Source organism: Sturnira hondurensis, unplaced genomic scaffold (genome assembly GCF_014824575.4).
Source record: "Sturnira hondurensis isolate 20B ecotype Veracruz unplaced genomic scaffold, ASM1482457v3 Scaffold0022017, whole genome shotgun sequence".
Lineage (NCBI taxonomy): Eukaryota > Metazoa > Chordata > Mammalia > Chiroptera > Phyllostomidae > Sturnira > Sturnira hondurensis.
The window spans coordinates 10,113,800-10,140,947 of NW_028094648.1; the positions used below are offsets into that span (position 1 = coordinate 10,113,800).

The 27,148-nt window shown below is 38.4% G+C and overlaps 1 protein-coding gene across 2 annotated transcripts in view; it reads left to right on the forward strand.

Moving 5' to 3' along the window:
- Nucleotides 1-27,148, forward strand: part of GABRA2 (gamma-aminobutyric acid type A receptor subunit alpha2) — a 105,701-nt gene that overhangs the window by 67,159 nt on the left and 11,394 nt on the right. For both annotated transcript variants that reach the window (XM_037034183.1, XM_037034184.1), the window contains exons 7-9: nucleotides 1,663-1,806; nucleotides 2,800-2,952; nucleotides 26,832-27,034. In XM_037034183.1, coding sequence (XP_036890078.1) covers nucleotides 1,663-1,806; nucleotides 2,800-2,952; nucleotides 26,832-27,034 — 500 coding nt within the window. The remainder of the gene's footprint in view (nucleotides 1-1,662; nucleotides 1,807-2,799; nucleotides 2,953-26,831; nucleotides 27,035-27,148) is intronic.

The window sequence follows — 27,148 nt, forward strand, 5'->3', positions numbered from 1 at the left end:
TTAGTATTCACAACGCCCTGAGTACTGTGAGACCTAATATAAAGTAGTACATGTGGTGTGTCTTTGAATTATTAAATTCTGTGCCATTTGAATTTTATTGAAGATAGGGTCATGATTTGTATCCACTGGAGAATAAGACAAGCCACTTGAAAATTTGCCAATAATTTTGTAGTTATGTACATTACTGATGTTACTGTCATTTTAGCTTTCATCAGTGACTTACTAGCTAAAATTAATATAAAATTTAGACAGAATAACTAGAATGTATCCATCTGGAAACTGTATCAATATATCTCTACTATTAAATATACATATACACATATATACATACTTTTTAGAATCCTATTCCAAAATTGTTTTATGTAATATAATTTACTTGTGAATGTAGATGGACATATGCACAATGAAATCAGCACTTTATGGATATTAACATTTAGTAGGGACCATGAAAAGACCACACAGAAAGACACAAATTTATACATTCATTTTATTGTTACTGAAGTTTAAGTGGGAACTGAATTACTATCATAGACTTTGGATCAAGGTAAGTATCAGGGCTACTGCATCTACTGCATCACAATAGATGAAACTAGAAAATTTATACATCCTCGCAAAATAAGCTTCCCAGGGTCCTGGATGCTCGAGACAGAGATACTGCCAGACACAGCTGGCCCACTCTCTCCCTTTATTGAGAATGCGGCCATGGTGCCGAGTTTTGCTCAAGGAGTATCTAACATTTCCAAACATTCCCATGAGCAAAAGTGTATAGAATTTCTTCACAAGGTCAGTAGAGTAGCAAGAGGTGTCTGTTTATTCAGCTCTGGGGGGGCTGCCTGCAGGAAAAGGTCAGTTGCTCGCCCATCAGGACCTACAGGTACAAAGGAAATGCCAGGGTCAGAGGACAGCTAAGACGAGGCATGCTGCCAGCCCTCCGGTCCTGGAGTCGCCTCGCGCCCCCTAAATTCTGCTTCCTTGGTCAGATAAAACAGGAAATTATACCTGGTGTGTATGTCTTCCATCTTTTCCTATGAATCTGTAACTTACCTGATATGCAATGATAGTAGAGTCCAGTGAGATCTAGGTGAACTAATTGATTTTAAAATTAAAATGCTTTAATAAGTATTTACAACTTGAGGAAAGTATAACATTCTCATTTATTTTACTTGTTCTGCAATAATCAGCCCTTGTTTTTCTAATGAAATACATTGTATTGTGTACGATAGCTATAATTTAATTCTTAACTAAATTGATTTATGCCCAGAAAGCAATATTATTTTGGATTGTGGTTATTATTTCACAAGTAGTTATTATTTCTTATTACCTGAGGTATGGGCATTCATAACCTGTTTACCACAATGGCTTTGTCTACCACCTTGGGCTATGGGAAGTGTTTTCATCACCTCAAAACCCCCTGATTTTTGCAGGCTCTAGAGGGAAATTTGTTCTTCACCTCCCAAAGTGGTTGTGAAGAAAATGGACTCGTGATCTTGAGCGTCTTCCTTTTTCTGCTTCACACACTTTTTATCCCCAAAATATGCTCTGTACACATCAACAATGATTTTTTAGTCAACAATTATTCTACGAAACATACAAGTTTTGCTGTTACATTTTATTGATGGTTCTTATGAAAGTGATAAAAATATTTTTTCTACTATCCTGCAGATGCATATACAACCTCAGAGGTCACGTACATTTGGACTTACAATGCATCTGATTCAGTACAAGTCGCCCCCGATGGCTCCAGGTTAAATCAGTATGATCTGTTGGGCCAATCAATTGGGAAGGAAACCATTAAATCCAGTACAGGTTAGTAAAATGAGTCTAAAGAAAAGTTAGTTCCTAAGAAAAATTAATGGGTTAAAGTCATTGGAAATGTATCAGTTTGCTTAAAATCTTGGGGGGGTGGGGTTAGAAATTCAGAATCTCAGGCCTGACCCTTTGCTAATTTAGGATCTGTATTTTAACAAGATTCCAAGGAGATTCCTTAGGCGTGCATTGAAGTTTGAGAAATAATAGTCTAAAATATACTTCACATTAAAGTGCGTGTCTTCTCAGACAAGTAAATTTTATCTTCAAATAGTACTGCAGTTTCCCTAGTGTTCTAATTTCTTTCTCTTTATTTTGGATAGCTTATCATGATTCAACTCTTGGTTTATAGATAATTACTACTGGCCTGTGTGGGGAAGCCAATGTCCATTCTAAGGGCCACCCTCCTGTAAGAAAGAGCAGTTGTGTGAACGGATGTGTTTACATCCTGCTGATGTAAAGCCAGAGAGCAGGAAGGAAGGTGGCTCTGGGGTTAGGATAGAACTGACTGCAGTGAATGAAAGCTTACACACAACACTGAGCAATTCAAAATTGGTGACAGGGTCAACAGTGGGAAATCTGGACCAGAAGACCAGTCTTGGTGATGTGACTAGAAAGCAAAACCTTAAAGGGCCAGAAAGAACTGAACTTGAGGTTGGTACCAGTGTGGATGAGGGACCCCACTAGGTAAAACAGTCTGTGGCCAGAGAGGATTCATTAATCCTGTGCTCTTTGGTCAATAAGTATGACCCAGAGAGAAAACAAAGTCCATACAATAGACATGCAATGTGAGTTTCTTGGTAATATTAAATCCTCTTTTAAATACTCTTGCTATGTTAAGGGGAATTTAAAAGATATATATTTAATGTCATATACACGATACATTCTTTTTTCACACCAGAGACCACTTTCTCCTTCTAATCCCTTCCATTTCCAAGATGTGCAAACTATTGACTGTTACAGTTTCTTAAGCTTCTTAAATTTTTCTTCTAGGTGAATATACCGTAATGACAGCTCATTTCCACTTGAAAAGAAAAATCGGGTATTTTGTGATTCAGACGTACCTGCCTTGCATCATGACTGTCATTCTGTCCCAAGTGTCATTCTGGCTTAACAGAGAATCTGTGCCTGCGAGAACGGTGTTTGGTGAGTGCACAACTACACACTTCGTTGTAGAGCACGTCACGTTTCACGGCACACTTTCAAAAGCGTTCTCTTTCTTGATACTCACACAATAATTTGTGGTGTGTCCGTCAGGAAGTATTGGCTTCATCTTATAGGTGAAGAAACTGAGGCACGGAGAGGTCAATTGTAGAGTCAGTGCCACAGTGTTGATAAGGAATATAAACAGGACTCAAATCATCTGGAAATATACTCAGTCTATTCCCTGTGGAATTGTTTTGCTTCTCAACATTTGTCTCCATGCTAGTGTAAGGAGAATATTGTTAGAAATCTTAATTTAGAGTAAAACTACCACATTTCTAGGCTTTCTATATGTATTCTGTTTTCTTTTGTTTTTGATAAACAGAGATGATCTTAAGATTAGAGAAAGGGAAGGAAGAAAAAAGAGAGACAAACAGACCCCGTCATGTACTACCATTAGTGTGTTTATTTACACATTTACATTTCCTGATTTATACCAGGCGTGGAAGTTTGGTTACTGGGTTTTGTTTTGTTTTTGTATGTATGAACTAAGCTGAGCACATTTTGTGACAAGATAGATTACTTTTGTGTATTTGGAGCACTCAGTCATTTAGGAAAGTTTTATTGAGCATTTACTATGCCAGATGATGCACCAAATCCTAGAGTGCAGGACAACAAAATAAGCAGAAAAGATAGTGGCAACCCAAGGTGAAGGCATCATAAAAGAGGCAGAATCAAATTGTTACAGGAAACAGCTCCGAGATCTCTCTCTCTAGGATCAGCTCTAGCTACTGCTGATTAAGTAGCTGAGCTAACAGGTGAGCTAAATCTTGAAGGATGAGCTGGGGCCAGAATCCCAGCCAAAAACGACAGATTGTGTAATGAAATGACATCAAGGGATGAAAGAACATAGAGTGTTCAGTGGCAGTGAGTTATTTCGGTGTCAGTAGAGGCACATACAGATAAAAGTGTACTTTAAAGCCTAGATGAGAAGGACCTTGAAAGCCGTGTCAGTACAATTGACCTTTTCCCTGTGGCCTATAATCTTGCAAGCCGCTATGTTTTGAGGCCGTCAACATGTGTAAAGCCCTCAGGACAACCCTGGTATTTAATATGTGCTGTCTACCGGTTAGCTCTTCTTATTATCAATTTAAAAAATAAAAAGCAGTTTGAGTCTCAACATCAGCAATGAATAATTGTAAAGGAAAATAAGGAAATAATTTCATTTACAGGAACATCCAAAAGAATTAAATATCTAGGAATAAATTTAACTGAGTAGCTGAATAAATTGTTCACTGAAAAAGTATAAAAATATAAGTGTTCTTATGGAAGACCTAATTAAAAGGAAGGCATGTGTGGTCACGGATTTGTAGACAATACTGTTAAGAAGAGAATTGTCTTCAAAGCGATCTATAGATTCAATTCAATATCTATCAAAAGTCAAAATGACCTGTCTGTTAGAGAAAAGGCAAAGCTGACCCTCAAATTTACACCAAAGTCCAAGGGGGTTCCAAACAAACAAAACAATATTGAGAAAGAAAACAAAGTTGGTGAACCTTCCAGTTTCCACACTCAGCACAAAGCTACCTTGTCAGCGTGGTGTAGTGGTGTAGACATGGACACATGGACCAAGGGAATGAAATTGGGTGTCCAGCAGCAAAACCATACATCCCTGGCAAACTGATTTTCAGCAAGGGTTCCAACACCATTCTGTGGAGAGATAGAGGTTTCTTCATGAAATCTTGCTGGGACTGCTGGATGGCCACCACATGCAGAACAATGAGGTTGGAACCTGACACCATTACAGATGCAACAAGGAACTCAAATGGATACAAAACTTTAATACAAAATCTAAAACTGTAAAACTATTAGAAGAAAATATAGTATGAATCTTCAGGACTTTGGATCTACTAATGGTTTCTTAGGTTTAACACCAACAGCATGAGCAATAAAAAAATAGGTACATGGAATTTTATTAAAATTAAAAAAATTTCACTTCAAAGAACATTGTCAAGAATGTGACAGACAACTTATATAAGAAAGAAATATTGAAAGTATTTTGAAAAGTATATATCTGATGAGGATATAAAGTCCTGAATAAATAAAGAGCTCTTACAACTAAAAAAGAAAAAAGACTGAAAATTAGATTTAAAATATGGACAAAGAACTCAAGAAGACTTTTAACTACAGAAAGTATACACATGGCAAACCAGCACATGGCATAGTGTTCAACATCATTGGACATTCAGGAAATGCAAATCAAAATCACAATAAAATGTGTTTTCCTCACACTAGCATGCCTACCACAATAATAAAAATATGAAATAAGTGTTGGCAAGGAAAAGGAAAAATAAAAACTCTCATATGTTGCTGGTGGAAATGCAAAATAATGCAGCATCTCTGGACAGCAGTTCAGCAGTATCTAAAAAGGTCACATAGAAGTATCATACCCATCCATTCCACTTCTAGGTACCTATTCGAAATTACTGAAAATGTATGTTCACATGAAAACTTGTACACTGATGTTTATAGTGGCACCGTTCCTAATAGCCAAAAGGTGAAAGGAACCCATATTTTCATCAGCAAATGAATGGATAACCAAAATGTATTATATACTCGCAATGCAATATTATCCATCCATAAAAAGATTAATTCCTATTCATATGATAATATAATGAGCCTCAAAAACATGCTGAATAAAATAAACCTGACTCAAATGGTTATGTATTGTATGATTCCTTTCATATGAATTATGCAGAAGAGGCAAATCTATAGATATAGAAAGTAGATTAGTAAATGGAGGCAGAGAGAAGAGCAAGACATTCTTCTAAAGTACTGAAAAAGTTTTGAAACTAGAGAGAGGTGGCGATTGCTGAACATTGTGAAAGCATAAATACCACTGAGCTGCACATTGTATAATGGTGAGTTGTGCATTATATTAACTTCACCTTCGTAAAATCATCTGGAAAGGCCACGAGTTGGAAAAACAGCACTGAATGTGCACAGCAAGAAGGTCCAGGATTTAGACTCAGATGGAAGTTCTCAGATACCTATTTCGAAATTTGCAAATTATTGAATCAAAGACAAAAAATTTGATGTGGCCAAAAATAGTAACAATTTTTTCAGATAACTTGAAAAATGAGGTTATATGATTTTCAGAGCACAAATACTACAGAGAAAAATCTTTAAGGAAAAATAACACAATAATTAAAAACAGGAAAGAATAGGGCAGAATTGATATTCCAGAAAGATCTAACTTTATATGTAAATATAGAATAAGTCAGACAACATAAAGTAATGTTTGATACAGGTTGTGAGAAAAATAAAATTTTGCATGGAGATAAATAAAGATTTTGTAAGTATAAATCACATAGATGCATATGTTAAAAGAAACAAGTAGAGGATGCTACCTGCCTATAGGAGAGGTAGATAGATGAATAAATATTTAAAGTTGAATCAGCAGAATGTGTTAGTGTCAAAGCTGCTAGATTTAACTGTAACTAATGTACAAAAGTTTTTAAAGACTGGCAATGAATATAAAATTAAAAATCTAAACTATTTGAATGCATAAATTTTAAAAAATATTTTATTTATTTATCTTTAGAGGGGAAGGGAAGGAGAGAAGGAGAGAAATATCAATGTATGGTTGCCTCTCATGAGTCCCCTACTTGGAACTGGCCTGCAACCCAGGCATGTGCCCTGACTGGGAATCGAAACCGTGATCATGTGGTTCGCAGGCCCGCGCTCACTCCACTAAGCTACACCAGCCAGGGCATGAATGTGTAAATTTTTATACGAACTATTTACAATTCAGGTTTAAGGATCAAAAAGTCATAATTTTCATTTAAATTTAGACTGATAGGTGGTAAAAAACATCCTTGGTATTTTCTCTGCAAGTTATTCTGTGAAAAGCTTGTAATAAACACAATTCCATGTAATTGTGTGTATGTGCATGTAAGTAAAAGATAAACTCAGACTATATATTGTACTTGGAATGGGACTTCAAAACTGCTCTGCCACCCTATTCAACACCCCATTCTATTCTTCACTGTTCTCTGCCTCTTTTTGAGTTTGAATATCATAACCTGACTGATAGACAGCAGGTAGCTAAGCAACATTTCTACTATCTCCAAATTTTGCTCTCTGAATTCACAGTCATGTTTACAAGCTCATGAGAGTTCATTAAATCACCTGCCCTTCTCCTGCCTCCAAGGCTTTCTGTGATGAGTAACCCACCCAAGGAAAAACTATTACAGTTAAGAAATTAATATGCCCTGGGAGACAGATGTCAAATTCCTCGCCCTTTGAGGTCTGGCTTCATGCTGTGAATAGAATAAGAAAATAGCAAACAAGGCAGTAAGCAGAGGAGTTGAAATTAAAATGTGTGGTGCTTGATATTAGAGACATTGCTCCATTATATTTGGTTTTATGTGTTTCTTTTTTTAACTTTATTTTTATTGTTGACATTACTGCAGATGTCCGCATTTCTCCCCTTTCTCTACCCAACCCTGCCCTCTTTCCCTCTGGCCATCTATTCTTATTTTGTACATTGTATTCATTTTATGGTTGTAGATCCGCTTGATATATTTAAAAATGTCTTCAGTGGGCTCTCCATGTATCCTGCAGTGATAAAAGTCTACTTTGACTTTCTCTGAGTGCTCACGCCCAATGTATTCAGCATCAACAAATACTTATTTTGAACGGCTATTTTTATCAGTACTGTTCTAGATGCTTGAGATATACCCTTGAACAAAAACCAAATGCAACTTCCTTCATTATGAAGTAGCCGCTCTCTGTCGCCAATAGTATAAAAAAGCACTTGGGAAACTTCAAACTTTATACTTCAGGTTTTGTGTTTTTCAGGCTCCTGTGAATGAACAATGCACCCACAACGTACAGACCTCATTTTGCGTTTGTACAAGCATACAGATTATACAAAAAAAAGTGTATAATGTGCACTTTTTGCCCACACTTTTGAGGGGAAAATAAGGATGCACATTATATATATGGGTAGTACTAATTCCATATCTGTATAAATGTTTTTAATTCTTTTATTTATGCTTATGCTTTTAAAGTATAATTTTAGAAAACAATAATGACATCTGCATGCAAACTAATACCCTGGAATATGGTCATTGATTTTGTTTCTAAACATGAATAAATTAAGAAATTGAATTAAAAAATTAAAGTGAAAGATTTTTTCCTGAAAGTTTGGGCCAAAAACATGGGTGCGCATCATACACAGCAAAACGTGGTGTTTTGTGAAATTGCAGCTTTCGGTTCTTTCAGTCGCTTGACATCCTTCAGAACTTTATATAAATAAGTAATAGTCATAAGGAATTTACCAACTGTATTTGAAGCCAGACTCTCTTTCAAATTTATGGTAAGTAATTCAGATAAGCAATATATTAATATGTGAGTATCAGCTCATATGACATCTGAACATATGAACAGACATATAAACACAGGGTGTGGCGAAAGTAGGGTTACTGTTGTTCATATTAGAAAATAATGTAAAAATTAATAAATATCAATACAAGAAGAAACTCTGTGTTTTGCATACTCACAACTGTAAACCTAATTTTGCCTCAATCTGTATGTGAATAAATTTATATGTAACAAATATGTCCTGATATTTTTGTGTTAATATTACATTTAGTATGGAACAGTGAGTTTTTCTATTAAAAACTAAAATTAAATAACCAGCATCTGTTAGGGAGTAGGTTTGGTAAATGAGTACAACGAGTTCAAATACTTTATATTGCATACAGATTTTGTGGCATATGAAAGGGCCTTAGATGCCTGTCTTATATAAATTTTGAAATAATTAAAATGCCCAAAAGAATATGTTTGAAATGTTCATCTTTCTTCTTAGCTCCCCCTACGCTTCAGGCCTTCACCACATTGTGGTTGGTGTCCATGGGCTGTGCACATAGGCATTTATGTTCCTCAGTGCATCTCAGTCCTCCCACCCCCCTCCCCTCTGAGGTCTGTCAGTCTGTTCCATGTGCCCACACCTCTGGTTTTATTTTGTTTGTCAGTTTATTTTGTTCATTAGATTCCATGTATGAGTGAGATCACATGGTATTTGTCTTTCTCTGACTGGCTTATTTTACTCAGCATAATAATGTCCAGGTCCATCCATGTTGTCACAAAGGGTAAAAGTTCCTCTTTACAGCTCTGTAGAATTCTATTGTGTAAATGCACCACAGCTTATTTACCCACTCATTCACTCATTGGCATTTGGGTTGCTTCCAGACCTTGGCTTGAACATAGGGGTATGTATAAGTTATCAGGGTGTTATTTCCAAAAGAGAGTTGAATAGATATTAGCCAAAAAATAAGCAAAATTTTTCATTGCAAAGGTTCGCCCCCTGTGAAATTTAGAAGGAACACAATGCAGAGGGCTGCCGTGGTTTTGACACTAAGTTCACAGGGTTCCTAGAACCATCCCTAGTGTTGATCATTCACTAGAAAGACTCACAGTCCACAGTGAGAGATGATGTTACATGCACTGTTATGATTTATTACAGAGGAAAGAGGCAGATTAAAATCAGCTGAAGGAAGAAGCACATAAAGTAAACTTCAGGCAAAGTTGCAAATGTAGAATTTCCTTTGTCTTCTCACCACGGAGTGAGGGCAGCCTTACTTTCCTGGCATCAACACATGACAACATGTACAGAGTATGCCAACCAGGGAAGCTCATCTGCACCTTGGTGTCCATAGTCTGTCTTGGGCTGTGTCCCAGTGGCACTGTTGACTGGTCTAATAGGGATCTCAGCTCCTCAGGTGTTCAGGTTGGTCTGTCACCGGCTAAAACTCCACACTAAATCCAGTTGTTACCATCTGGCTGGCCCAAAGCCCCCAGGCCTACAGAGTCACACCCATCAGGTCACATTCCAAAGCCTAGAGATTACTCTCAGAAGCTGAGGTCAGTGGCCAATCTCTCTTTGAATAAAGTTAAAATTACTTATTACACATACAGTATATATTATAAGCCAGCTATTGAATATCTAATTATCAGAATACCATTTTGAGTTATCAGTATATCTGCTTTCTTCTTACATTTATCAGTATTGTCTCTAGTTTTCTTCTGTCCTTCTCTCATTTTTACCTTCCCTTTGTCTTGATTCCCTCCTCATTGTCTACTTCCCTATAGCACTCAACATGTTGTCCAACCTAGGGCCATTTCTTTCTCCCCACCAGCATATCCAGAAAGTTACTTAACATTATAAATTATCTCATTTACAGTGAAGTTGTGGAGGGAAAAACATGCTTTTTCATTTCATTCTAGAAGGCTACACAGAAAATGGGCTTTATATACTTGTTACACAAAATACAACTACATACTGTGGGTGATCCTAAAATTAGAGATAAGGACATTCCATTACAAGTTTCCAGTAACCAGTTATCTCTTGGGTAGAAAATTCCGTAATAATCAAATACTGTAACTTAATAAAGAGATCATCATAAAATGACGTAGTGCATGTAGCATATTTTCCTCTTATAATTAAACAACAAACACTATTGATTGCTTGTGACATATTTGCAAGAGCATCGCACCAGGAATGGAGAATGCTTCTGTCAGGCCCTGACGCCGCTTCTAGGTCAGGCAGGTGTGTAAATTCTCTAAACTCTAGATTTCTCTCCTGTAAATGGATGTAAAATATATGCTTTTTCTCTCACAAGGATCTTAAGAGGGTTCATAAAACAACATGTGTATAAGGATTCTTAAATCTTAAAGATATACTTTTATTGTTTTATATATAGAACAAATAACAAGTTTGAGCTTTTCTGAGGGCTGAGGATACTGTAGAACGTCCTGTGAATCCATGTGGTGTATGTATGTGTTTCTTGAATTCAAATTTGTATAGCCTCAGCTTGTAACTTCCAAATTTTAACTACTTCTCATATTAGTATACAAGATTATTTCTTTCAGTTACTCCATCAGAATTAGCTGTTGAATTTCCCAGAGTTACATAGGACATAAGGAAGGATAGATGATTTTATGCTATATATGTGATCTATATATACCTTTTATTGCCTTTAAACATGTATAAAATCTTGTGTGCATAATGGAAAGATCCTAACAATTTATTTAAAAATTGGTGATTGAAAAAAATTTTAAAAATTGGTAAAACTAGAGGTCATTCTTGCATGGCAACCTGGGACTGGAACTGATGAGAAGCCGTTTCTTTGGGCAAGAAATCCCTAGTTTGCCACAAACCCTGCACTTGCTGTTGCCTACCTTACCTATTCGTTTTCCCTACCCAGTCAGTCCCTATGGACATTGGAAGTTGCACCCCATATATGAAGGCATGCATAGATAAAAATAGCATTCCATAAGAACCAGGCAAGAAAGCAAAAGCAATGAAAAAGAATGTCAAACTCATAAAAACAGTAAAATGGTGATTGCCAGGAGCTGTGGGGAATGGGAGAAATAGGGAGAGGCTGGGGAAAAGGTACTAAACTTTCAGTTATAAGATGAATAAGGTTTGAGGATCTAATTTTAATGTGGTGGCTATAGTCGATACTACTATACAATTGAAATATGCTAAGGAAATATAACTTACGTGTTTTCATAAAAAAAGAGAAAAGGTTAATACGGGAGATGACGGGTGTGTTAATGAACTGTATTGTGGAAATCCTTTCAAGGTGTATATTAATTCATCACTTTGCACATGTTAAATGTATCATGACTTTGTCAATTATACCTCAACAAAGATGAAAAAATGAAGAGACTAAGAGAGAGAGAGAGTGAGAATCAGAAAGTAACCTGAGCACACCTTCAGCCTGTCCAGGCTGAAGAGAGAATCAGGGCAGCCTTAGGACACATAGATGGTTCTAGGAACCCTGTGAACTTAGTGTCAAAGCCACGGCAGCCTAACTGGGAAGTAGCAAGAAGGTGGCAGCAAGGGCAGGTTGCCTGGGTGGTAGCAGGAGACGAAACCAATGAACAGAAAGCCTGTGCAGGGGAGAAACAACCTCTGCAGAACGGCTTCCAAATCCCTGTCTTCCAGGAGGCCTGGGCTGCGAAGTGCTAAGGGGCGGCACACCTGGCATCCAGAATTGACTTTGGCACCAGGCAGCACATGCTAATCAGCAAGCTGCCAGCCCACTGGCCGCCCTCCTCCCCGCTGTCAGAGACTCATCCTAGTCAGCCATCGCCAGTTAGGGGAGTGGCCACAGCAAAATACAGGAATAAGCCCTGGCAAGGGAGATTAGAAGTCCTTGCGAGTTCATCTAGAGGCAAGTTTGAAGGTGGTTTCGGGAATGTAGGTAGCAGCCCAGTTAAGCCTGATTGATGGGGATGAATTAGTAGTAAACGTGCAGAAAGAGAATTAAACATTTTACTTTGATTTTTTTTTTTAGATTTTCCTAGGATGTGCAACTATCACTTCAATACAGTTTTGACCGCTCAGGTCACAGGGGCAGTTTGTCCACTCTTATTTCCTGCACTGAAATCCAAATAGTCATCATGATGAGGAAAACACTTACATAGCCTTTGGTGAACACTTTTTACGCATCAATACTGTGTAGGCCCTTCCAATTTACTCATGGTGAAATTCTGAAAACATATCTCCAGTTAGTACAGTAAGTATCCCCCCTTTTCGGACAAAAACATTGAAAACCAAAGCTGTCAAGAGGCTATTCCATTGTCAGGTCAGTAAGAAAGAATGTGACCTCATGTGGTTTCACTGCTTACACTGCACGTGATGCCATCCAACTACTTTTGCTTTTTCCCTTTTGAGAGCCTGAAGTCAGAAATATCCTGGGAGATTATTTCACAGATGCATAATTTCTGTTTGAGGGTCAAGCTCACTTCGCATAGGCCAGAACGTTAGGTGAACACTAAGAGTTGAATTTTAGTTAGCTGGTAGTACCAGCCGCTGCTTATTGAAGTGGTTCAGATTCCTTTCTCTATTCCTTGTCCGACAATCGATGCTCTCAGGTTACTGTGGCAACTAATACGTTACGTGGATTTTCCAAGTTCAGCTCTGCCCAGGTATCATATTCTCCATTTTTTAAAATTGTATTTATTTATCATTAGAAGGGAAGAGAAGGGAAGGAGATAAGGAGAGAAATATCAATGTATGGTTGCTTCTGGTGCATCCCCTGCTGGGAACTGGCCTGCAACCCAGGCATGTGCCCTGACGGAGAATCGAACCACGATCATTTTATTAACTCATAGTCTCCACTGTTAAGTCAAATGAATTTAGTATATTCAGGTCTTTAAAATATAGCTACTTATAATAGGATGGCCTTAGTTGTTACAAGCTTTGGTTTAATCTGAGTTGAAGAACTTGATCACTAGCATTTGTGTATAATATACTTTGTCTTGAAACTCATCTGTGAAATCTTGGTAACCTTATAGAATATATGAAGTACACTTCTGGTGTTTCAAGAGGAAAGTATTTTTGTTTTATTTTGATCTTTTGTAAATTTTAATTTTTGCTTTATTAAAATTTGAAATAAAGTGAAAAATAATGATTTTTCAACTCACATTGCTTTTTGCAGAGGTTTAGGTAGTTAAATGTTTAGTTTCACTACAATACATTTTTGAAAGTATACTTATTCTTAGTTTTTTAACTTTCAAAAAAAGAATAAAAAGCTATTATTTATTTTTATATATGTACTAGTCCTTCCAGGAAATATTCCCCACTTGGGTGATATTATGTGAAAAATATCTTTAATAATGCATTATTCATCAAAAGTAAGGTAATATCTCCCCAGTTAAATCACCTCAGGGAGCTATAAGAGATCACCCACACTATTAACATTTGAATAGTCACCCTGAATTTTATGGCAATGCAATTATAAGATTGAAATGTAAATGGGTTTGAAGACAATGAGGAGCTTACACAGCCTGTTTTCTGTTGTCTTCTGTTCTTTTACTGTCTTATTGTCATCATACTGATTATATTATTTTTTTAACACATGAAATCAGGGTATTACTGTTACAGTTCACGCTGTTTGAACAGAGTACTGTAGACTGGGTGTCTTATAGGCATTAAATGTTTATTTCAGAGTCCTGGAGGCTGGAAGTCTGAGACCAGGGTGCCAGCCTGGTGGGACTCTGGGGAGAGCCCCCGTTCGGGTTGTGAACTGCTGACTTCTCGTCATCAACTTCCAGGGAGGAAGGGCAGTGAGCTAGCTCTCTGGCTTCTTTGCAGAAGGGCCCAGAACCCGTCCGTGAAGGCTCCATCCTCACAACCAAATCATCTCCCAGAGACCCCACTCCCAAATGCCATCGCACCGAGCATTTCAACGAATAAATTTTTGGGAAAGGCAGACATGCACTTCAGAACAATGCCTGTAAATGCTAAGGCAGTTGCCTCAGGTTTTACCTTTTTGGGTAATGGAGCTAATGCTTCATTGGGGCCAGGGTCCCGGGGTGATGCCGCTGGCAGGCTGAGTTTAACCATTTTGAGAGCCAACCTTTTCTTAATTGAGAACATCTACCTCATTCCTGATTTCACTTGAGGTTACATTTAGATCATATTAGATTTCTTGGAAGTCACTTCTGAAGTGTAATAAATTATGACTGATGGGTATTTCTTAGCAAAGACTGGTGTTATGGTCGTAATGACACTGATTAATCTGTTTGATAGCATCAGGCTATCAAATAATGATGCCTACTTTAAGGATCTGAATTGTATCCTTTTTGAAATCTAGGAACAGAATAGTTCAGCCTAGGTGAACTGAAATGAAAATGATGAGTTTAATAAGACCAGAAATGTGTATATCCACTCTCAAAAGATTTTAGGATTTTTTTTGAAACAGTGGAAAAATAGAAGTAAGTCTGGTTCAAAGCTTTTCTTTCTCTCTCTCTGTGAGGCAATTAAATTGTTTTTCAAGGGGGAAATGAATAAAATAAAACAGCCCAAGTCTTTCTAGGCAGCCATTTAAATAGTACAGTGTCTTTTAATTTTTCTTAAACCGCCACTAGATGGGGCTCTTGCATCCTTGGTTTGGATTCTTAGCTTCTTCCTTCTCACTTTGGGGGCCTGACATACTGAGAAATAACAGGGGAGCCACGGTGATCTTTATGTGACAGGTTCTGTATCAGTCATTTGAATATATTGTTTAGTAATCAGGTCTATTCTCATTTTAGAGATGACGTCACCAGGAGACACACTGAGAGAAGGGAAAATTTAACATCTGTTGGGCAAATCCATATGCAAGGCATATATGCTAGTACTTTCTCCTCCCAATAAACTCAAGAAAGGTCATGAAGCTGCCATGTCAGAAGCAGAATCCAAATTTTTGCCTGATTTTAATGCACATTTACCATTATGCATAGCCACTTCTCAAGCAATTTATTTTATTCTTCTCGAGCAATTTAATGTGTGATATAAATTTAAAATTACAAAGGTCTTAGGAGCTCCATCAGTAAAATGCGAAGGTTAGATTCATGACACTGAAAAGTGCATGATATGGGCAAGTGACTGACCTTGAAAGGGAATACTGGCCACATGGAGGGCGGAATGATTTAGAGAGTAGTGTGGACGTCTGAGCAGACTGCATGGGTTCGCATCCCACCTCTACTGACTGAGAATAAGATAAGCTTCAGGGAGGTGCTCAGAATCACTTACCCTCAGTTTCTTCCTCTGTAAATGCAGGTGATTATGACACCTAACTCACAGGGTTGTTATCTGGAACAAATGAATCACCATATGAAGAGTTCTTACAATAAAATATGACCTATAGTAGGTGCTCCTTAGTGGTACCTTCTATTATCATATCCAGAGTAATGTGAGAAGATGGTATTTATGTGCAAAAGACATCAATTTATACTATTTTTACATCACATTTACATTGTGATATTGTGATTAAACTTCTATTTCATGCTGAAGCTTAAAAGATTTTCTTGAAGAGTTTATTTGTTTATTTTTAGAGAAAGGGGAAGGGAGTGAGGAAGAGAGGGGGAGAAACATCAATGTGTGGTTGGTTCTCACACACTCCCCACTGGGGACTTGGCCTGCAATCCAGGCATGTGCTTGACTGGAAATCAAACCGGCAACCCTTTGGTTCCCAGGCTAGCACTGAATCCGCAGAGCCACACCAGCCAGGGGAGCTTATTAGACTTTTAACTTGTATATTTCTTCTCGTAGGATCTGTAAATATGGGCCATCAGTATTCCTTTTTGGTTTTTAAAATTAATTCTTTCATTTAGTGAACCAACAGATAATGAGTATTTACTGTGTTAGGAGGCAGCATTTTAAAAAGACATGGCAAGTCAGTTGCCTGCACGCTGCCCAGAGTTTGGAGGAACGAGATAGACATGTAAGAAATAAGTGAAGTGAAGGATCATAGGTGCTGAAAAGAACTATTCCAAAACAAGCTAAGGGCAAAAGAAAACAATTATATCAGAGGAAGTCAGAGAAGCCCAAAGGGAGGAAGCATCAAGTCAAGCCTAGCAAATTAGTGTAATGGAAAAGGCCATGCTCTAAGCAGATGACACACAATGATCAAAAGCAACATGGAGCATATGGAGAAAAACAACTAGTGACTGGTGTATCTCAGGCATGGGATTCACTTGTATGTAAGGATGGCGGGTGAGACAGAGGCCAGTTCATGTGCAGGCTTCTATCCCATGCTAAAACCATGGAAACTGTTTGAAGGGTTCTCTAGCATGGAAGTATAATGGGGTGCATTTGAGTTTAGGAAACACTATTATGGAGAATATTGGATAAATAAATGGAAACACTACGAGTGATACAGAGTTTTTAGTTAAGAGATAATTGACATCATCCAGCTCAGAAATAATGAAAGCCTGAAATAAGACAATGAAAATTGGTGGAGAGGGAGTTACAGATTTGGGGGATACTAGACCAGAGTGAATCTGAATTGCAGGCTCTACCGAATACTCCCAGATTTCTGAGTGACTAGACAAATGTAATTTTATTCACCGCAATAGAGAATAATGGAAGACATTGGTAGGTTTTGCTTTAGACTGTAAATTCAGTTGGGAATGTTTAAAAATCTATAATTTCTATGGGACTTGCCTTTGATTGCTGTGAACGATTTCTCTGTTTCCCCCATCCCTAGTTTTACCTTTCTTTGTTCCATTCTACTCAGTGCAAAAATGCTCTTTTAAAAACTCCAGTCTAGTAAAATAGACTACTGTTGTGCAATAAAACTGTGCCATGGGTAGTATGGACATTTTGATGATGTTAATTCTTCCAATCCATGAACACAGTATATGTTTCCATTTGTTCGTGTCTTCCTTGATTTCTTTCTTCAGTGTTGTGTAGTTTTCTGAATACAGGTATTTTACCTCCTTGGTTAGATTTATTCCCAGATATTTTATTTTTGTTTTTGCTATATTGAATGGGATTTTTTTCTTGATTTCTGGTTCTGCTGATTCATTGTTAGTATACAAAAATGCCTTTGATTTCTGGATATTGACTTTGTATCCCGCTGTTTTGCCAAATTCATTTATTAGTTTGAGCAGTTTTTTGGTAGAGTCTATAGGATTTTCCATGTACACTATCATGCATTAAAATAAAAAGACAACCAACTGTATGGGAAAACATATTTGCCAATGATACCTCAGACAAAGGTTTAATCTTCAAAATATACAAAGAACTCACACGACTTCACTCTAAGAAGACAACTAACCCAATTAAAAAATGAGGAAAGGACTTGAATAGACACTTCTCCAAGGAGGACAGAGGATCCAGAGACACATGAAGAGATGCTCATTATCGCTAGCTATCAGAGAGATGCAAATTAAAACCACAATGAGATGCCACTTTACACCGGTCAGAATGGCTATCATAAACAAAGCAATAATAAACAACAAATGTTGGAGAGGGTGTGGGGAAAAGGGGACTCTGGTCCACTGTTGGTGGGATTGCAGACTGGTTCAACCACTATGGAAAACAGTATGGAATTTTCTCAGAAAACTAAAATTGGACTTGCCTTTTGACCCAGCAATTCCACTGCTAGGATTGTATCCTAAGAACCCTAAAACACCAATCCCAAAGAACCTATGCACCCCAATGGTCATAGCAGCACAATTTACAATAGCCAAGAGTTGGAAGCAACCTAGGTGCCCATCAGTAAATGAATGGATCAAAAAACTATGGTACATTTACACAATGGAATTCTATGCAGCAGAAAGAAAGAAGGAGCTCCTACCTTTTGCAACATCATGGATGGAACTGGAAAGCATTATGCTGAGTGAAATAAGCCAGGTGTTGAAGGACAAATACCATATGATCTAACGTTTAACAGGAAGCTAAACAACAAAACAAACAAGCAAGCAAAATATAGCCAAAGACACTGAAATAGAGAACAGGCTGACAATGACCAGAGGGGAGAGGGGAGAGAATTTCAGGGGAAATAGGGGAGGGATTTAGAGGAACATATATAAAGGATACATGGACAACAACTGAGAAGGGTGGAAATGGGAGGGAGGGGGGAGCACGGGGGATGGGATGGGATGGGAGTAATAGACAGAAAACTGTACTTTAAAAATAATTAAATTAAAAAATTGGGGGGAAAAAACGTTCCATGGCTCTGCACTGGATGAGGCTGCCCCAGCCTAAACCACTGTGAGTCCACCTTTTGCTGTGCTAACCTACACTGGATCTAGGGACATGTTTTGTCTTCAACGAACGTATTTCAAGACTCTTCAGGTCTCTTTTTATGTCACTTCCTCTAGGGAGCCTTCCCTATCTCGGATAGGTAATCTTTAGGTAGTCTCAGAGCGCCTATACTTTCTTCAGCACTTATTATACTGTCTCTGGGTAGCTTGCTTATCCATTATCCATATATTTTAGGAGGTTATAGTCTCCCTGGGCTTATGATTCTTGTCTTTTAAACTCTCATATCAGACAAAGTGACAGGCACATAGGTGACTGGAGCCGCTTTACTGAAACAGAGAGCATCACAGGAGGCTCAGTCAATGTTTTTGAATCTGTGTGGAAACATCCAGAAGACGGTCAGATGCTCAGCACTAGAGCTCATCATGAGATACATCCTTGAAGATCCTCATCAGGTGGGAGTAGGCGGCATTGTCAAGAGAGACAATGAAGTACGAAGAGCGGTAGAACAGCCTGAGAAGGGCACAAAGGAGGAGAGGTCAAAATGGAATGTGTGTGGAAGAGCAGGTACTCCAGAATCTCTGTTCAGAGGGACCAACTAGCAGGTTCGGATCTTGAAGCTGCGTTTACATAGCAAGCACATTGGAACGGCTTGCAGGAGGGTAGTGTATCTACGTTTTGTTTTGTTTATTCGGTAATCTGGTGTTTCAGAGGGTGAATGTAGTACATTCCTTTCTTCTTGAACCAAATTTTAAACCAGTTTGTAGTCTGTGCCTGGATATCCATAGGCCTCCCTCTACCAGAGCATTAGCTTTCTCCTAATAATGTACAGAATAATGGAAGTCTTGATTCTGCATATACTCAAATTAAGATTACATTTCTCTGCTTCCCTGACTGCTATATATGGCCGTATGTCTAAATTTTCTAGGACATAGAATTTTCAGTTTATGGCCTTTAGCTCAGAAACATGCCCTTGGAGTGAATGGATGCCTCTCCTCTCTCCCACCACATTTTTTTGTTTTCTGGAATGCAGACCAAATTTTGGTAAGCACTTTTAAACCCCAAGAGCACAGGCATTACCTTAAAAATGGCAGAGAAATAAGAAAGAGTAAGCTTAGGTTTCTGATGCCAAGACCATCTTACCCTGGATGCCTTAGGCCACAACTGTTAAGTGAGAGAGGGTCAAAATCTTTCATTGACTCTTGTCTGCCCTCCTTCTGTTTACTCCAGAATTGGTGCTTAGTTGTCTTAATTGGTGCTTAGCTTACTATATGTTCTATGACCTATACTTTTCTTTTATTAAAACTTGATTATACATACAACATTATATATTGTGTATATAAACAAAGAATATATATACTGTATATACTATTTATATATGTATGAGTATTGTTTATATAAAATTTTGCATCTATACTATTTTGAATAGAGCACAGATAATATTTACTTAAAACTGTGTTGGAATTCTCCTACATAGCTCTGTCTCCAAATCCTCCAAGGTAAGATGCCGGTTTTCCTAGTCCTTGAATTCTGAAAAAATGTACTACCAGGCTATTTTTGAGGATCTGAGTACGTAACCCCAAACACAGGCAAACATATCCATTTATTTCTGTGTCTTTATGCACACAAATAGGTGTATTTGCCATTATAAGTGTATTTATTCCTTACCGAATTAAAAAACACACGCCAGGCACCCATACTGGGCCGTCCTGACGTGAGGTCAACAGGAAAGGCAGGATCTATACCCCAACAGAGGTCACTGTCTGTTTGAGGACATTTGCAGGGGGCCTCCAGGGGGCTCTCTGATGACTTGGGAGGGGCTCGCAGTCCCGTTTGGAGTATTAACTGGTCCTCACGGCTTATGCCCCACCACCGGTTCCCCAGGGTTTGTGAATATTTGTGTGCGTATGTGTGCCTGTGCCTTCACACTCCGACTGGTTGCAAATAAATTGCACTCTACATCCATGAACATTTTTAACATTTTAGTAATTTAACAGCTATTGTGCACAGATGTAAAATTAGTGTTGCTACCATTATTGGGTTCATTTTTCTTACATTCAGTCTTAAGCAATATGATTTTACTTATGCTTATGGTAAAAACATTAAGAAATTTGGCCCATATTTATGTCATGTTTTTACCAAAAATGTAATCAATTCAGTGAGAAAAATATTAAAAAGCTGACTGAATAAATCAAGTACATATCAATTAAAACCTTGGTTACTTAGAATTTTCCTGTTCAGGTTATTTAAAATGATGTAGATACAGCAATATTACAACAATACTCTGACACCACATTTTAATTAATTGTATTTCATTTTTATATGCTTTCAAAGTTTCCCTTTTAAGATTCAGTTAGCAGGAACACAGTGAACTGTCAGAGCATCTGTGTCTCAAATTTCATCACGCCAGCCAAATTCAGACATCTTTGGATTTTCCTGGTTGATTATCAGTCATCTGCTGATATAAGTTCACTTTTCACTTTCAAAAGATTGACTATATTATATTAATTCACTGTCTTGCTAAGGATTACCTCATATTTCTGATTATCTGTCAAACTCAATTACCCAGAACACAACCAGAAACTCAAGCATAAAAAAAATAGGCATCTAACTAATGACATGGGAATGTAATTAGTAAAGAATCATGTATTCCAATCACGGCACTAAGCTTCAGGTTCCAGAGCTAACCTGTGAAGAGCTTACAAGTTATCATTCCCATTCCTACAACAAGAATAAACTGTACAAACTGAAAATTAAAGACTTCGATTGCATTCATAATGGCATCGAGGTGACAGAGAAGCTGCCATCCCAGTTGTGAAGAGGCAGGCACGTTCAAGACACACAGCTAAGATTTGTTCTACCTGGAAGAGATGCTGCTGAAGCAGCATACAGGTAGAGGCGCTCAGATGGCCATTCTGATGAATTCCTGGAGACTGGGAGTCTTCTGATGTGAAAGTGAGAAATTCCTCGAGCCACAGTCTTATGGGGGAGCCCCACATATTCGTGGGTTTCAGCTCCAGGAATCCCAACAGGTTCTTGAGGTAAAGATCTGAAAACTAACCCTTCCTGCCTATGGCAGAGGATGGGCATGTTGAATACACGCAGAGCTTTCTCCCTAACGGGAGCAGATGTTTGAGGGAAGGCACTTGGCTGGAGACTCATCTCAGCTGACAGAAGGACTTTCCTCTCAGCCCAGCCCCTCTAGTCCTACTCTCTTACCTTAGGAACAAAACACTGTCATCAGTCACAGCTTCAAGGAAATAGACGGGTCATGCTGCAGGAGAGGGAATATGGAGACTAGGGAATAAAGCTGTGCCCATGGAGAAACCCTGTGAAGGGTACAGCCTGAGATGTAGCCCCACTAGAAACAGATTTAATGGCAATATTTTAGAAAGCCTCACCACCAAACCAACAAAAACCCAGTGGACTAGCTGTGGCTTCCAGCAGAAAGAGCTGCAGGTGTAGACTCTGGAAGTGGGGTACTTAGAGAGGCCCAAACTCAGGATGGGAAACCACAAAAGAACACAAATGATGTATCGCACAATAGTATGCTTGGAACCTACGTAATTAGCCAATGGCACCCCAATACATTTAATTTTAAAAAGAGCAGAAGAGGAACTCAAATCCTATGACACTTATAACTAGAGCAAACATTAAACACCCTCCAACTTTTAGCTAGATTAACATGAATCTTACACTAAAGTTCTATTTAGCAGTTTCTAGTACCTAAATCAATATGGTCAACTTACACCAAAATATTATCAGTGATATATGTCAACAGTGTTTTAATAACTTAGGAGAAAAAAACTAGAAGGATGTCAAAAGTAAAAATAGAAACAACACAGTTTGTAGGAAAAAAATAGAACCAGACTTGGATAAGACACAGATGTTGGAATTATTAGACGAGGAATTTAAAATAACCAATTAATATGCTAATGTTAATGTCAAAACTCTTTTTACTAATGCAAAAATATATCAGTAATGTAAGCAGGTACATGGAAACTCTAAGAATCAAAAGAAATGATAGAAATAAAAAGCAGTAATAAAAATGGAGAATGCTTCTGATAGGCTCATCAGTAAACTTAACGCAAGCTTCTATATCGATCATTAGAAACTTTCAAAATTAAAAATTTATCAGGAAAAGTAAAACAATAACAGCAAAACTGAGCAGAGCTTTCAGGAGCCATGGTGCAATTTCAACAGGTATAACATATTCATAATTGGAATATGAATATGAATATCAGAAGAAGGAAGTGAGAACAAAGCAAATGCCGTATTCCAAATATTACTGGACAAACCACAGATGCAGAAAGCTCAGAAAACACAGAAGATAAATTTACAAAAAAAAAAAACAAACAAGAAAAAACATACCTAGTCATATCATATTCAAGCTGCAGTGAAGCAAAAGCAAAGAGAAAATGTTGGAAAACAATAATCACCTTAACAGCAGAGGAACAGCCGCCAAAGTAACTGATTATGTCTCTGCCGTTTAAAACAATCTCTGTGTGTAATGGCTTCCCGCTGCTTAGAAAAGCAGATGGCATCCCGTCGGCACATTCTCACGGCCTGAAGGGTCTGGCTCCTGCCTCCTGCTCTGGTCTCATCTTCAGTGAAACCTTCCTCCTGCCTTCCCATCTTGCGAGCCTCTTCTTGTTCTTAATGCAGGTCCCTGGGCTTCTGTGCATTTTCTTTCCTAAGTCTAGTTACTTCCTTTTGTCAGGTGACCCCTTGAACTATTCCCCCTATTTCCTGTGGGAAGCCTAACCACCAATCTCCCAGTGTAGAAAGAGCACCTGACTACAGCTCACCGACAACCCTGACCAGCTGTGATGTTTGTTTACATTATGCTTTTTTTATTTTTATTTTTAATTTATTTTTTAAAAGATTTTATTTATTTATCTTTTTTTGGAGAGGAAGGAAAGAAGAGAAGGAAAGAAATATCAATGTATGGTTGCCTCTCATGAGTCCCCTGCTGGGAACTGGCCTGCAACCCAGGCATGTGCCCTGACTGGGAATCGAACCGCGATTGTGTGGTTCGAAGGCCCACGCTCAATCCACTGAGCTACACCAGCCAGGGCTTTTTTTTTTATTTTTAAGAAAAAAAATTATATGTACCCAGCAAAAAATGGGGAATAAATGAAAGCTTGCTTTATGGATGAACAAACAGATTTCTTGCAGTCATCTTACTAGATCAGCAGTTATCGATTAAAGATCACTGGAGGAGTACTTTAAATAAATATTTCATAATTCATTGAAAAAATTTTTAATGACCTCTTACCTCCTACTGGGCACCCTTTTACAATTTGGAGAGAAGAAGACACTCATGCTCTCATCCACGTAATTTTTTAAAATATTTTATTTTCAGAGAGAGGGGAAAGGAAGGAGAAAGAGAGGGAAAGAAACATCAGTGTGTGGTTGCCACTCGTGCAGCCCTCACTGGGGAACTGGCCTGCAACCCAGGCATGTGCCCTGCCTGGGGATCGAACCAGTAACTCTTAGGTTCGCAGGCCCATGCTCGATCCACTGAGCTACACCAGCCAGAGTGACATCCATGTAATTGATTGGGGTATATGGTCATGTAAACCAACAGAAAACTCAAAATGAAAATGTGGTCTGACAGAGGTGTGCATAGGAGGATATCATAGGAGCCTTCAGGGTCAAAACCCTGCAGAACGAGCAAACTGAGCTGTGTGTGCGGTGGCATTAGCAGCCTGTGCACCCCTTTTGGTGCAGGAGTCTTCACTGTTACAATCATTGGTGTGTTCCCAGGGCCTACAAATGGACCTCACATCTAGTAGGTGCCCAATAATTTATTAAGAGAAGGACTTGGCGCAAGCTAAACATAACAGAGGGATGAGTAACAAGGAACATTTTTAGGCCAAGAAAACAGTGTATAGCTGAGCCTAACAGACACCACATGTCACACAGCTTCAACCTGGAATAGGAAATGGCTTCATTTAAATTGTTGGCGCTTTTCACTGGGAAAAGGGCATCGGAAGAAAGCATTTGGAGAAAGGGATGCGAGTTTTAGATTTATTAAAACCCATGACATGTTCAGGTGAGCAAACAAAATACATTTGTACTCCCTCGTAGTTTTGTTCACACTGCAATTAACCGTTCAGACATTTTCTTCTAGATCATAGTAAATAGATGCTAAAGTCTCACAAATTTGAAGTTAGTGAAATTTGAGTTAATTAGGTTTTACAAAAAAGATTTGTTATACAAGTTCTAAGTTCTGTCCATCATTCATCGAAGTTTTACCATTTTTATCATTCAGCTATAGTACAGTTATGAGTCAAAATTGTACCCTTAAAAATATAATAAATTAAAATGGCAACCTTTCATAATGTACCTATACTGTATTTGTAAATGCTAATCATATTGTTATTGTTAGTTATTGTTACTGCTTATTATTATTATTATTACTAGTGTCATTGTTTGAAAGGGAGGTATTATTTCTCCATCCATTGAGCTGAGAGGGGAAAACGCCCAACTTGTTGCTGGAATGCCTGTTCTTTCTGCCATTCCTAGCAGTAACCAGCAGGTGGTATCAAACAGTTTTACATGTTTGTTCTACAGCAGTTTTTGTGCCTGAGACACTTCCTCCCATACTTTCACCCCACACCCCAGGCACAAATACCCACACAAAAACATTTCTGGCTATAAAAAACTAAAGAAACTTTATTTTATTTTTTATTTAAATTTGTTTTAGTCCAGCATAACTTTTCACACATGCACTGTTTCTTTTTAAGATAGTGACAGAGCTTTATATGCAGCAACTCACTGTTGCTCTAACAAGAGTTGTCTGTGGGAAACACTGTTCCTGGTCCCCAGTTTACAAAGGACGCAACTGCTACAAAGAGGCTAGGAATTTCCCCACGGTCACAAAATTATGTCTTTGGCATCTGTCCTCAGTGTCCACGGTGATGTCTGTGCCGAAATCACTTCCCCTGATTTGATTTCCTTTTTTCAAAGTGCACATTTTCACCCAACACCTATCATTCCTTCACGGTTCCATCATTTGCTCGCCTACTGTGAGCTGAGGTTTTTGAAATGATACCACATAGAGTAACACCAGAATATAAAAATGCTGTATGTTAGCTATTACCTGTGTATGGGGAATGGTCACATATGTTTCAAATATATGCGTACAATTTTAGTGCCAAAAGCATTTTGAGGTACTTGCCTTTTATTTTACTGAAAACGAGTTGTAAGCATCCCCCCAAAGCACTGAGTTAGAGCAGTCACACAGAGGTACTAAAGGAAGAAACTGTCTGTTACAAAGAAACGAGGGAACATCATTTATGGGGGCGCTTCTAGGTGTAGAAAATGCACGTTGTTGGGAGACAGGCACGTGGGAGGTTTGAGGGCTTCCGAGTAAGTGCACTCCTTATTTAATGCCCAGCTCGCTCTGGTCACAGAGCGACGAGACCCGGCTGGGCCGCACCAGCAGGCCGAAGAGCCGCCCAGTGAGACTCATCTTTTTAGTGACAGAGAAAAAGGAATCCAGGGAGGGCAGGAGGAAGGAACTTATGGCCACTGGTAACAATTTCATTGTCTAGTGTCCAAAATCAGGTAAAAATGCAATAACATTTAGAGGTGGGCGAGATTTGACTATGGTGAAACCTAGCAGATGCATACTAACATTGCCATGATATTTTATTGGCTTCAGTGACTACCAACTGCGCAAGGGGGACTGGAGGACTGTTTGAGTCAATAGAAATTTAAACTATTCCTCAAAAGTAGTGATTTACATGTTACAAGGTTTTAGTTTTAATGTTTTTTTTTTATTTTCTGTAAATTTTAAACTTCATTATGGAAGAAATGATGCCCTTACTGGGCTAAGCAGTCTGGAATTAACTTCATAGCGTCGTAGTTGTACTGGGAACGAGGAGCTTCTGAACCGCAGGTCCATTGTAATCACTGCTGAGGAGGACTGGTCCGTGGCCTAGCCTGATCCACATAAATAATGGACTAGCTAATATGAGACTGTATGTGGGTTTTAAAAAAATAATGCTAATGGACAGTAGGTCAATTGAAGTGATGACTTTTCCTCATCAGAAATTCTACCTGAGCCTCCCCCGTCCTTTGACCCTCAGTTGTCCTGAAGGGAACAGAGGGCCTCTGATAAACAAAAATGAAAACTGAAAGCATTTCAGGGTCATCTCTCCCAGTAGTTTTCTGTTTTTGTTTATTCATTTAGCTTAATTTTTTAGTGGAATAATGTGGCCTTGAAAGTTGCTTCAGAAACAAACAAGCAAACAAACTGCCTTCCATGCTGTGCTGCTGGGCCCCGTTGATGTTGTGGTTCTAATCTTTTCTTCTGTAGGTGTGACGACTGTTCTGACCATGACAACTCTAAGCATCAGTGCCCGGAACTCTCTCCCCAAAGTGGCCTACGCAACTGCCATGGACTGGTTTATTGCTGTTTGTTATGCATTTGTGTTCTCTGCCCTCATTGAATTTGCAACTGTTAATTACTTCACCAAGAGAGGATGGGCTTGGGATGGGAAGAGTGTAGTGAATGACAAGGTAAGTGGTAACTTTCTTCTTTCCATGATTAAGGCACTCCCTGGGAGGTTTTGCAGATTTAGCGTCTGAGTGCAGGAGTCACAGCAACTTCTCTGAAAGGGTGCTCTTGCCTGA